The following is a 12,786-nucleotide window of genomic DNA, read 5'->3' on the forward strand; positions in this document are numbered from 1 at the left end:
ATCAAACTCGATCGTCAAGAGACTGAACCCGTCATGTATTTCCTCCAAAAATTCACGGCTCTATTGAGCCTCTTCCTCTGCCTGTTCAACTTCTCTGATGCTTATACCAACCCAATCCGCAATCCGGGCGGCTCCGACCCCTTCCTAGTCTATACCGGGGGTTACTATTATCTGCTCACGACCAGTTGGAACGATGTCCAGATCTCCAGGGCGACAAGCATTGAAGGTCTGAAGTCGGCGACCAAGAAGGTCGTATACTCGACGTCCACGTCATCGCGTTGCTGCAATGTGTGGGCTCCTGAAGTCCACTACCTAGGTGGAGCTTGGTACATCTACTACACCGCAGGTACCAGTGCGAACCTCGACGGACAGAGGCTTCACGTCCTCAAGGGTATGCCTGCATAATTACACGCATACATGTTTTCTTTGTATCCATTAACAGCGGAAACTAATTTTCGTACAGGCGGTGCCACACCATGGGACACCTACAGCTACGCCGGCCAGCTGACGAACGAGTGGTCCATCGACGGCTCGGTCCTCCGCTTCAACGACTACGGCAACTGGCTCATGTTCTCGTGCTTCCACGGCGTCACCTACCAGTCCATCTGCGTCCAGAAGCTCTCGGACAGCTTCGACTCGCTCACGGGGTCCATCTACGTCATCTCCCAGCCGACCCTCGCCTTCGAGAAGAACGGCACCCCCGTCAACGAGGCCCCCGCCGCGCTCTACTTCAACGGCAAGACCCACATCGCCTACGCCGCGTCGTACTGCTGGACGGCCAACTACTGCATCGGCCTGCTCACGTGGGACGGCTCGACGGCGCCGTACCTCGCCTCCGCGTGGAGCAAGAACAACGGATGCGTGTTCTCCAGTGCCAATGGGAACTACGGCCCTGCGAGTAATGGGTTCTTCCAGAGCCCGGACGCGAAGCAGACGTGGCTGGTGTACCATGCGACCAGCAACTCGGCTGGCGCGTGTGATAATTCGAGGTACACGATGGTGCAGCCTCTGAGTGCGAACAGCAATGGCGGCCCGAACTTTGGAATCCCGGCCCCGTTCTCGCAGTCTCACAGCGAGCCAAGTGCGTAATCATGCTCGGTGGACAGGATTTATCATTGCACCAGCGGAAGCATATCTAGGTAGATGCTTGGAATTTTCATTCGCCATAACGGCTTTGTCGAATGCAGCTTGACGACTGAGAGATGAACGCATGTCATTGAGTTCATACCATTCAGCCCATCAAGACAAGTGGTATTAGAGGGAAGCTGTTGCAGCGTGTCTCTTAGGATCAATCCGAAAATACCTACACGCAGCGCAGCATAGGATCGTGGAAGACTTGGTTGAAAATTTTTCAAGCTTCAGTCTACTTGCCCTGTTGCCAGTAGACCAATTCAGAGTGCTCGTTGCTTAAAGAAGTAATTACTGTCTCCGCCGGAGCAGACTCGTTTGCTCTGCTTCAACCATAGCCTGCTACAGAAAAAGTTGCCTGAAACCAATTTTCCTTGAATGATCTCCCTGAAGATAACCTCCTAGTATGGGATGCCTCTTGTGGGATAACCTCCCCTGGTATGATCTTTTACCTATCCACAGGTGGTATGAAATTGCCTTCCCAGGCTGTCGTCAGTCTTCAAACCATCTGCATCCTTCCCCCATCTGCAAGCATCTCATATTCAGACGAGATTCCTGCGTGGTGAACTTTGAAGTATCTTGAAAATTTTGAGCTCGTTGCTTGTGCTGGAGACGACTTTTCAACCTGAACGGCCATGTTCCTCGGAAGCTTCCCCTCTAATCCCTTTCCTTCTCCGCTTTCTGTTCAACAAGAATTAGTGATAGGTCCAGCAGCAGTGGCCTTTAAGAAGTATTCGAGGCAGATATTTCAAAGGACAGTCAACTTACCCATAGCGATGGCTACTATGTCAATAATCAACGGCACAAATGTAGCCACGGAAAGTACCTGTCTGACACTCAATTGTCGCTCCTTGCTCTCCTGGACCATTGCTTTATTGTTGTGTACGGCGACGATAGTGAATATGCCCAGAAGCAGCCACATAGTCGCGCAGCAGAGAATGATGTTCAGCGCTCGCACGTACTTTCCGTACTCTCCGTAGAACTTTCCCATTCTTGACCGGATTCGAAATTGACAGCTGTCGACACGGCCTTGTGGTGCATCAGAGCGCTTCGAGTTCTTTCGTTCTTTACTGATGGCAAATAAGAGGCAAATCCACCGGGGTAGGTTGAGACCGAGCACAACCAGGGCAATGAACCTGGAGTAGGCAACTGCGTAGATCATACTTTCATTGTTCAAGTCACAGAAGGTCAACCATCAAACCTCGTCGGGATTATTTTCGTACTCATCAATCGCATGAGCATCGTCCCCCCAATACGTTTTGGACAACACGGTAAGTGTGGTGGCAAAACCGATGACAAAGAACCACATTATTGCGCGTAGACCGTTGCGTCTTTCCTTTCGTGCTGGGAAGTGTAGCATCAGTGGGGGAAACACTGAGAATATGGGTATAGTGGTCGCGTTGACCAGAGAGTAGAAGAACGTGTTGTCCTTGCGGTCAGGGTGTTCAGAAGCTGAAATGAAGCGACATATGGCGGCTAACAGTATGGAGATAGAGAATAGCAGCGAGGCGTCGAGAAATAAGTTCATCGTTTGCTCGAATAACTTGTGGGGCTTTCCCCAAGGCGTGGATTCTTCGAGGGCCTTGATGGAGTTCAGACTGATGATGATGACATATGCGGTAGCCAGAGCAGCGACAAGGTAGTAAGAGATCATCATCTGATTTCCAAAGATTAGTGTTGTAGTTCATGACGGGGAGTGTTGCTCCAGGTGCCGTGCCCCCGGAGGAACGTGTGTTAAACTTACGCCAATGCCTGCTAAGTCTGGATCGCCTTCGAGCGGAAGAAACTTGCAGTAGTCTGCTCGATGGCATCGGGATGAGAACAGACGTCTGACATGGCGAATAAATTGAAGGGCATCCGAGTGTTCTTGCGACTCCCACCACTGCAGAAGTGTCCAATTCTGAGGCTCGGGGCCCGACCAGTCCGACGGATCTAGTGAACGAAGGAATGGCAACACGACATCAACACGCATATCTGAAATGTTCGGGGCAACGTAGTAATTTGCAATGAATGCACCTGCTGCCGTGCAGTTGTTGATATTGAATTCCGAGTCATTGGGAGGCGACCAAGATGGGACCATGGGCATGGCGAATTTCGTCTGCGGCCGTGGAGACTTTTCTATAGACTATTGAGAAAGAACGAATGGTCTGAAGTAGCGGAGTAGAACATTCATCAATAGACAGGTATCGGCAGCGGTCTGTTGGGGGTGCAGAGCTCAAGAGCCGCGAAGATCAAGCCAGGGAACAGTCTGTAATCTATATGCCATTTCGTCCCCGTACTTGGAACTTTCGCTTTGGAGGAATCCTTGGAGAACGGTCAATGTGTTGATCGGGCTCTGCTGCTGTGATACCGCTCTTCCAAGTTTACGATGATTACTTTCCCTCCGATAGGCTAAATTAGACACCCTCGGAAGTCGTGATGTGACAGAATTGAGGTGGCCAGGTCCAGCTCCTGGGGGCCATTGCCACGCCTCAAGCCTATTCTAGGAATACACGCGTCTGGTGTGTTCCACAAACCCGGCAGCGTTGGCGTCAAGTAGCATTACTCAACATCATGTTCAAATGTGTCTTGACGCAGCCAATGCTTTGTGGCCTGGCTAGAAGATTGAGGGTGGCCGGACACAACGTTTCAGCTCCTGTGACATCATATATTGCACTTTCAGTCCATCGAAAATAACCGATCTCTGAGGTGCTATTCTCGCAGCCTGCTAGACTCGGCAAGGGATTCGTGCATAGTCGGTTTTCCACCGCATGAACCGAACACAAGTAATGTGCAGCACCTGTGCTCGCAGCTGCCAAGGCTCGCAGCTGCCAAGCACTTTTTAGGCTAGGAGAAATTGAGAAAAGAGGGTTGGCCAGCAAGCTTATTAGATTTTGCCGTTGGTATTTCGGATGTGTGCTTAAATATGTTCCTTGGGATTTCTATCATCCTGTCAGTACATGATGACGATGAATTGTAGATAGAGTGATTTCCAAGCTGTTCAATCAATTCGATGGCTTTCAATGTCAGAAATCGACAAGAACTCTCTGGTGAATTTCGTGTATACCTAGGGCTCCCCACCCCAGAAAGTCAACCGCCACCGCTCAGCAACTCGCCATGTGCTGGGCTTACTCAGCACACAAAGACACAAATAGTTCTTCTCCATTGATGTATGCTTGCACGGCCTGCGCTCACCGGCGATGGTAGTTCGGAAAGCCCTGCAAGTTGCAGGATCAGCAAACTCGCAGACCCGGTCGGTCTTGCAAGTGAGTGCTGGTGTGGCACCTGCCATAATTGGGCCGAGGTAAATTGAGACGTTCTCGTGGTCAGGCGTAGCAATATTCAATTCGTTGGTCGAGTTCAGCCCAACATGAGCTGCATGCTCAGCTGTCTTTGAGCAGCTTCTATCGTTTCTGAGTGGGTAATCCGCGTGTGTGACGGGCTCAGGATAAACGAGTTGCATGGTTCGAAGCACGAATTGCCCGAATGGCGTCGAATTGAGCCGAAGGAGACGGTTCCACCACATGTGTTCAAAATTAGATACGTGATGATTTGTTAAGCCTTTGACTTGAGTGTTGACGCTTCCATTCAGTCTATGGCTCAGAATAGAAATGAGGCTGAACAGCCTGGATTGCCAGCAGAGTTCCCTCGGCCACCGCATACCAGGCCAACCTTGTGGCGGATACTGGCTGCTGGCGAGTATCAGAAGACCCGAGCAAGGAGCCTCTCCGCACGCCCACGTAAATTTGCATCCTCAGCTCAACTTGAAGCGTTCGCATGATATCCAATCGTGGGATATTAAATCTCCACGATGTGTTGCAGATTGGCTGTTACGCTTTGACGTTTACGAATCTCCCTCTGGCCGACGTATCCGCATGAAGTTACCCGTGTTGTAAATCAACTTTGGGGTGATCCTCGCGATCTTCCATTTACCATCGACCTTGATGAAGCGATGCTCGACATAGCTGCGACGATCGCTTGTCTCCGCGACTCCTTCTTGAACTGCATGGGTCACTCCACTCTCGCGCCGGCCATGAGAGACCAGTTGCTGCCATTCTACCACTATCTCCTCGTCTGCCACGAGCTTGAAATAAGGCAGCCCAAGCAAGTGCTGTGTCGCCAAAGGCTTAAGCCCAAGGTGCTTGGCTGACAGCCATTCTTTGGCAAATTCAGGACCTGAGTATCTTTTCTCTCCCCAGCTTGGGACGATGAGAGAATAGTCGACAATGACAGAGCTGGCCAGTGCGGCTGAGAGCCTTTCGATATCTTGTTATTCGTGTTAGTTAAAGTGTCTGTTTAGGGGAGGGGGGCGCTTCTAGTCTACCTTTCTATCATACGTCTGCCCATGTCCTCGTTGTTTGTAGTACCGCGATATAGTCGGAGAATTTCAAATTCTCGGGAATGTAGATCTCAAACGCCATCACTGATGCTTAGCTTCTGTGAAGGGGACGTAGGGCAGTGGGAGAACTTTAGAACACAGAAATATGATGCTAACGCGAAAACCAAGTCACCTTGCATGAGATGGTCTCAAGTTTGAGGTGACGAAGCCGCTGAAGCCGAAATAGCGTGTTTTCGACGGATATTCCGGTCAGTGTATCATCCCCGCACGCGGATACTCCGAACACGCCACGGAACGACACCTCGATGCCATAGCGCTCGGACGATCAGCCCTCATGCCCTTTACCGAGTCTAGAATCAAGGAAAAAAGGTTTCAACACTCTCTTCTGACGTGTACTTTCCGGCACCTCTCGGTTGAACACTTGGGATATTTAACACACCAATATGGCGCCACCGCCTTCACCCTACACACTGAGGACTGGAATCTACGCGGCCATTGACCCCGAGAGCCTCAACGGGTCGCTTCAGGGCCAGAATGCACTGATCACTGGTTCTGGTCGGGGAATCGGTCGCCACATCGCCATTGCATTGGCACGTGCCGGGGCCAACGTGTGCGTGACAGGCCGCACTGCAAACCAGGTCGAGGCCACTGTCGCAGACATACAGTCGATCGGTGGCAATCGACAGTCGGGAGCCAGTGGAAAGGTCGTAGGCATCACCGCAGACATACTCGACCGCAATGACCAACAACGTCTACTTCGCGAATTCCGGTCGCAGCTAGGTCCTATCGATATTCTAATCTGCAACGCCGGGTCGAATACCTTCCAGCCTTTCCATCTCACAGACCCAGTCGAATGGTGGGATATCTTGGAGCTCAACTTGCGCGCACCAGTGGAGCTCACAAGGCTGGCCTTGCCAGAAATGAGAGAGCGGAACTCAGGCACTATCATCTACACGAGTAGTCGAGCCGCAGCACCAGAGCTTAACTTGCCGTGGACGACAGCATATAACTGTGCCAAGACAGGGATCACGAAGTTTGCCGGGACTCTTCAAGTTGAACTGGACCAACTTTCTGGGATGGATAACCGCAACAACGGGATATCTGTATTTAGCATACATCCCGGCGAGATAGAAACGGACCTGCACCAGACGGCGTTCCCCGAGAAGACAAAGTTGGAAGCACCCTACGTGATCGAACATATGGCGGAGATCGGCAAGCGGCGACCTCATTTCGAAGGTGAGCTGCCGGCGTGGACATGTGTATGGCTGTGCTCGGGCAGGGGTGTTTCGCTGAGGGGCAACTTTGTCGACTGTACGAGGGATGTGGAGGAGCAAGCGCAGGCAGTGGGCAAAAAGGCATAATGGATTGATTCAGATATTGCTCAAGACGTTGAAGTTACATTGCACTTGCGATTTAATTCAAGGTAAATCCCAAGCAGTTAGACACCAATGTTCCAATCCTTACTCAACTTCATTACTGCATGGAAATCGAAGTCGACGTCTCACTACAGAAAGTCTGTCCGTCTCAAGCTAAAAATCTACATGGGAGGTTGGTTAGAGGACTGCTGCCTTCTGCTTTTCTCTAGCCTCAGACTCCTCTAGAGCTGACTCGACATGATTTTTTATCTTCCTCGCCACACTCTCAAGAAAGCAAGCAGCCACCGCGTTGGCAGCGACTATGGCAGCGATAGCGATCTACACATACTTTCAACTGTATACGTTTGCATCTGTCTGAACGCCGAGTATGCTGGATATGAGCGACTCTGATAGCCATGGTACGTTTTCCAACGCGCTGGGATCTCCCATTTGCAAAGCATTCAATGTGTCGGGCAAGAGGTCGATTTGGCCAGCGCGGCCTAGGGCAGCGCCCACGTTGGCTGGCAAACGGGCAGCTATCCTGTTGTTGTAGATGGCCGTGAAGATGGTAATCCCGATGATTCCTCCCAGCGCACGACATGAAACGCTAAAAGTTCCTGCTGTACCAAGGAGGAAAGAGGGCACAGAAGGCGCGCGTGCCACGATGGGTATTACTGTCGTGACTGCCGTACCAATTCCAAACATTGCTGAGAATGCGTAAGCCCAGGTCAGGCGTGATTGATTCAGCATGCCCATGAGACCTAGACGACTTTGCGTCAGTAGTTGTGCTTCTTCCATGCAACTCGCAGAGACTCACCAGTGAACAAGGCACACCACAGCAGAGCTCCTATGAGCATGACCCTGTATGATTTGGTACGGGCCATCATGGCTCCAGCAGGAATGCAGCCAAAAGCCGAGGTCGCCAGGTAAGGGGTCAGTACCACACTGATGTGGACCGGATCAGCAGTGAACAGCGTCGGGATCTCTTGGGCGAACAAGAGGTTTACGCCAAGGAGAAGCATGCCGTCGATAACGCAGACGAAGCTCAAGAAGGGGAAGTTGCGCGACTGGAAGAGCCGGTGGTCCAAGATACCCTCGGTGACGACCAACCATTCATAGATACCAAACAAGCCAAGGCCGGCACAACCAGCGATCAGTGTGGCGAGGACCTGGGGTGAATCCCAAGCATAGGTCGTCCCGCCCCAGGTGAAGCCGATTATGATCGACGCAAGAGAGCCAGTGAAGATGAGAATGCCAACGTAATCGACTTTCGAGACTAGTTCTTCAAGTCGGGCCCCCTGGCGACGTAAACCAGGAGGGGGCGGGTGGTAAAAGAGAGTAACCAGCACAGATGTGGTCCCATAGAAGATCGCGTTGAGATAGTATGACCATCGCCAGCTGTGGAATTTGACGAAAGCTCCGTCGCCAACGGTGCCCCCGATCACAGCCACGCTGGCCAGGAACTGCCCAAAGCCCATGGTCCAGGGCCGTAATCTGTCTGGTGTAACTTCCTGGGCGGAAGGTGTGCCCATGATCTAGAGGATCGTACGATTGTTAGCTCTGGAGAACGGGACACGAATAGGTCGGTCGAGGACGATTTGCGTACACATCCAGCATTGGCAAGCCCTGTGAGGATATTGCCACCAATGACAACGGTGGTCTTCTGTGCTGATCCCGAAATGCATGATCCTACGACACCGAATATGGTGGCGACGATGATGAACCACCTTTTGCCAAATCGGTCTCCCAGAGACCCAAGGACAGGTCCAAACGCCAAGGTCATCAAGAAGTTGGCATTGGCTATCCAGGAGGCATTCTTGGGGTCGCCGAGGCTCATGACTTGGAAGTGGATGATGGTATTAGTCTGATTACCAAGGCCTGTTAGCAAGTACTGGAACTCGCATAAATGATGTATAATGTAACGCTGGGTATGGCTGCGACTGAACAGACCGTATTAGCGATTGCAGCACACGCATTCGCCATTGACAAGGCCACAATGGCCATCAGAGTCCGCCAGCCCACACGGTAACCACCGATTGGTTCATCTTCCGGGACGTGAACTCCATGAGGCTGTTGCGATATGGTTGTCTCCAAGTGAGACGTCTCCCCAGCTGTTTTTGACATATCGTTCTGTACTGACCACCGGGGTGTTGTCTGCGGTTGTGGTGTAGGTGATAGAGTTCGGGATATTCTGCACTCGGTCAGTGGAACTGATATGTGCGCAAGACAAGAGACCAAAAGAACCCGCCGCTGATCCCCACCCATCGAATCAACGCTGTGCTCCCTTCCTCCAGGACATACATCCCGCACCCTCCGTGGATAGTCTCTTCCCGGTTCCCCGGTTCCTTGTTGCACCGACGCTGTTGGAGAACGCAGCATCTGACCCTGCCAAACTGGGCTGGTGCGTTGCACCACGGAAAATCCGAGAATCTGGCTCGGAATCATCCGACATGCCAAAGAATGGCTTCACATTGCTTATATGAATAATCTAGACCTTATTGCTCGATGGTCCTCACTGCATCCATGTTGACAGACATGCCTTGTGTAATGACCTCAGCGAAGTCTCGAGGCAGTTATGTCCTGGACCATTTCAATGTGATATGGGCAGAGAACAAATGGCTTGTTAAAGTTTGCTATTATGATACATCCTTAAATGATATTGGATGTGCTACTGCATTCGCCACCATTGCAAATTCAAGGTTATTCGTATGCTAGTCCTGTTGGAAGGTGCGAGGGTCGTATGCCTATACGCTAGCGCTAGCCTATAAATAAGCTCCTTCTAAGCGTTTAATAGCAGGGAGATTTCTCTCCTTAAAACATAATAATTAACTATTATTTGCTTTATTGCTTTATTAAGTTATAAGCCCGGCATTGCTTAAAATATCTTAAAATATTGGGAAATATTAATACCCTTATTTTTATAATTATTTTTTATTATGGGTTGGCCTTGAGCATTTGCTGGAAGGTACTTAAAAGGAGTTATAAATTGCAATATTTAAAAAGTAAGTTAAGCCCTAAAAGGGCCCAACTTTAAATCTATCTTTTAAGTATATACTTTATTATATAAAAGAGTTGAGTGCAATATAAACCTAGCATAAGCATATATTACGGCTTAGGCAATAACCCAAGCTCATTACATAGCCCCCTTCCCGCTTTTATATTGCGCGTAATAGGAATTAAATTTAAAGCTCTTGTAATCTTATGCTAATTGCGCATTTACTATATATGCAATCCTTTATTAATATATCGCGGTTATATATAAACCATATATATTAATCATATCAAGGCCCATTTATACTTAATTAAAAAGGTATAAGCTGCATATCCCTACCTTACCTTATTAATATTTATGCACTTTATGGCATTATAATGCATTAAGTTAGCATTATATTATACTATGCATTAAATGCAATGCATATTAACTATATACCTAACCTATTATTATTTACTTATTATAATAATTATAAGCCATTAATTCTTTAATCTTAGTTTATATTATAATGCAATCATTTTATGCCTAAGTTTTTCTTATATCGCAATTATAAAACATTACAACCTTCTTTTAATAACTTTATTATGCAGCCATAACATTAATTACCTATTACTACTATATACTTATATTGCCTTACCTTATCTTAACTATTACTATTAATTAAATAAATTACTTTTATTATTGCCTTATTTTCCTCCTAACCTATGCTTAATGCATAGCCTTAATAACCTTAGCAAAAACATTTCTATTAATTAGCAACATCCTTATAATCTTTTATTACCCATATTATAAACCCAACCCTTTAATTAATAATGCCCCCCTTATATTATTAATAGCAATACCTATATAATCCTTTATTATATTAACTTACCTGCCTTACAATATACTTAATTTGCATTTAATAATATTTTTATTACGCTTAGCTTATACCTAATTTATACTTATAATATAAATATATTAACTTTGCTATAATCTTAATATTAGCAAAATAATATTTATTAATAAATTTAGTAAAAATTATAATAGCTAAAGTATTATTATTATTAATGCTAAAGGGAACTTGCCTTATCCTCTTAATAATAATAACTAAGGCTTAAAGAGCTATTGCATTATTAGCAATTACCTTATCCTAAGTAATAATAATAATAATAATAATTAATAGCTTTTTATTATTAAAAAGTTTTTATATAAGGGCTATATTTAAATCCTAGCTAATATTAATATCCTTTTTAAATATATTTATAATGCTTATAAAGATTTATATATTAATTATTACTATTATTATAACTTTTATTATTAATATAAGTAAGAGTTTATTAAATTAGCTATATTATATAATGCCTTTTATACTCTTTTAAATATACATTATACTAATTATAAGCACATTTTATATATATCTTAATATAAAGATAAACTTAATATAATTAAAGGCAATGCTATTAAATTTATAACTCTCTTTAATGCCATTATATATGTATTTAATTATTTACTTATTTTAGCTTAGTAAAAGCCCTTGCTAATTATGCTTGCCCTTGCCTTAACTACTTATGCATATAAATTAGCCCTTATTATTAACTTTATTAATAATAATTATGCTATCTTAATTCCTTGCATTTCCTAAGGTATACTTAATATAATAAAGCTTTTAATCTTTATTTATAATAATATTATTATATATTGCAATCTTAATGCGCTTATAATAAGCAGTTAGCTTTAATAAGTTATTTAAGGCATAGTTAATGCTTTTAATATATTTTAAAGTAATATATAAAAGGTTAAATGCATTATAATAAATCTTAAAGTAAAGTTTACCCTTTATATAAATTTAGCTTATATTAATAATAAAAATAAAAGCGCCTTAATTATTTTAAGAATTATTATTACTAAGAGTTTATTATAATGTTTAAGGCTATTTAAATTATTACTTATTTAATCTTTTATTTTTTGCACCTTATATTTAGCTTAAGCCGCCTTAGCCTTTTTACACGCTTTTATTAAAATGCTTAGTTAGGTTTAAACGGGTTTTATTATTATAATTATACTTTAAGTTTTAATTTAAATAAGTATAAGCTATCTTTTTTTAAAAAGCGTAAGCATTATTATTATTGCTATTATTAAATAAGCCTTAATTATATATATAATAAGTTTAAGTAATAAGAAGCGTTATATTTTATTGGTAATAATGTAGGTTTAATTCCCATTATTATATATATAACCTACCCCCATTTTAGCACTATCTTAAAAACGCTTTAATAAGATAATATATATTATATTTACTTAAATAAAGTAATAAGTAAAGGAATTTTAAGGGGATTATAAATTTCTTGCTTTTTAAATAACTTAATTAAAATACTATATTAAGTTTTATATAAGCTATTAATATATAAAAATATGCATTATTATAATTTAAGCTATGTTAAAGAAGGGAGCTAGCTAAACTTAAAATAAGTATATAATAAATCCTAGTTAATTAAGAGCGCTTATTTATAAGCAAAATTATAGGTTTAAATTTTATTATTACCTTACTCCGCTTAATTTATTTAAAGCTTATATAAGTAAAGCTGCCTTTTTAATTAAATAGCATAATAAAAATAAACTATTTATTTTTATTTTATCCTTACTTATAACCCTTATTACCTTATACCTTATTTTTAAATAAGCTTATTAAGTTTAGCGTAAGTTTACCTTATAATTACCTTAAATAAGTAATTTTTTATAAATAACAGCATCCCTTTACTATGCCTTAAATAAATTAAAAGCTATTAATCCTTATAAATTCCTAAAGGGGTTTTATATTAATATATTTTAACCTTTTCATTTAATATAAACCTACCTTTTAAAAAAATCATTTTATAAGTACCTTAATATATTCTTAATTGCTAGGATTTTCTTTATAAGGTATTTCTTATCTTAACCCTTATTTACTTTATTTAAAACTAGCATAATACTTAGCTAAGTATTTATAAATATTTAAGTAAATAGTAAATCCTTTA

At 44.0% G+C, this 12,786-nt stretch overlaps 6 protein-coding genes across 6 annotated transcripts; 2 read left to right on the top strand and 4 right to left on the bottom strand.

Annotated features, from left to right (window-relative positions):
* Window positions 1-33: 33 nt before the first annotated feature.
* INS49_015336 (uncharacterized protein) lies at window positions 34-1,089 on the top strand (the record flags this gene model as incomplete). The annotated part of the gene is made up of 2 exons (XM_043176017.1): window positions 34-391; window positions 464-1,089. The coding sequence occupies 2 exons, from the start codon at window positions 34-36 to the stop codon at window positions 1,087-1,089; spliced, it is 984 nt and encodes a 327-aa protein (XP_043019472.1).
* A 696-nt stretch (window positions 1,090-1,785) lies between these two features.
* Window positions 1,786-2,119, bottom strand: INS49_015337 (uncharacterized protein; the record flags this gene model as incomplete). Its single annotated transcript, XM_043176018.1, has 2 exons — window positions 1,786-1,805; window positions 1,897-2,119. 2 exons carry the CDS (start codon window positions 2,117-2,119, stop codon window positions 1,786-1,788), a joined length of 243 nt encoding a protein of 80 aa, XP_043019473.1.
* A 204-nt stretch (window positions 2,120-2,323) lies between these two features.
* On the bottom strand, window positions 2,324-3,214 carry INS49_015338 (uncharacterized protein; the record flags this gene model as incomplete). The annotated part of the gene is made up of 2 exons (XM_043176019.1): window positions 2,324-2,785; window positions 2,873-3,214. The coding sequence occupies 2 exons, from the start codon at window positions 3,212-3,214 to the stop codon at window positions 2,324-2,326; spliced, it is 804 nt and encodes a 267-aa protein (XP_043019474.1).
* A 1,737-nt stretch (window positions 3,215-4,951) lies between these two features.
* Window positions 4,952-5,454, bottom strand: INS49_015339 (uncharacterized protein; the record flags this gene model as incomplete). Its single annotated transcript, XM_043176020.1, has 2 exons — window positions 4,952-5,373; window positions 5,445-5,454. 2 exons carry the CDS (start codon window positions 5,452-5,454, stop codon window positions 4,952-4,954), a joined length of 432 nt encoding a protein of 143 aa, XP_043019475.1.
* A 435-nt stretch (window positions 5,455-5,889) lies between these two features.
* On the top strand, window positions 5,890-6,807 carry INS49_015340 (uncharacterized protein; the record flags this gene model as incomplete). Its single annotated transcript, XM_043176021.1, has 1 exon — window positions 5,890-6,807. The coding sequence occupies one exon, from the start codon at window positions 5,890-5,892 to the stop codon at window positions 6,805-6,807; it is 918 nt and encodes a 305-aa protein (XP_043019476.1).
* A 345-nt stretch (window positions 6,808-7,152) lies between these two features.
* INS49_015341 (uncharacterized protein) lies at window positions 7,153-8,925 on the bottom strand (the record flags this gene model as incomplete). The annotated part of the gene is made up of 4 exons (XM_043176022.1): window positions 7,153-7,562; window positions 7,619-8,336; window positions 8,408-8,665; window positions 8,752-8,925. The coding sequence occupies 4 exons, from the start codon at window positions 8,923-8,925 to the stop codon at window positions 7,153-7,155; spliced, it is 1,560 nt and encodes a 519-aa protein (XP_043019477.1).
* Window positions 8,926-12,786: the final 3,861 nt, after the last annotated feature.

The sequence above is a fragment of the Diaporthe citri genome, assembly GCF_014595645.1.
Source record: "Diaporthe citri strain NFHF-8-4 chromosome Unknown scaffold_9, whole genome shotgun sequence".
In the NCBI taxonomy this organism is placed as follows: Eukaryota; Fungi; Ascomycota; class Sordariomycetes; order Diaporthales; family Diaporthaceae; genus Diaporthe; species Diaporthe citri.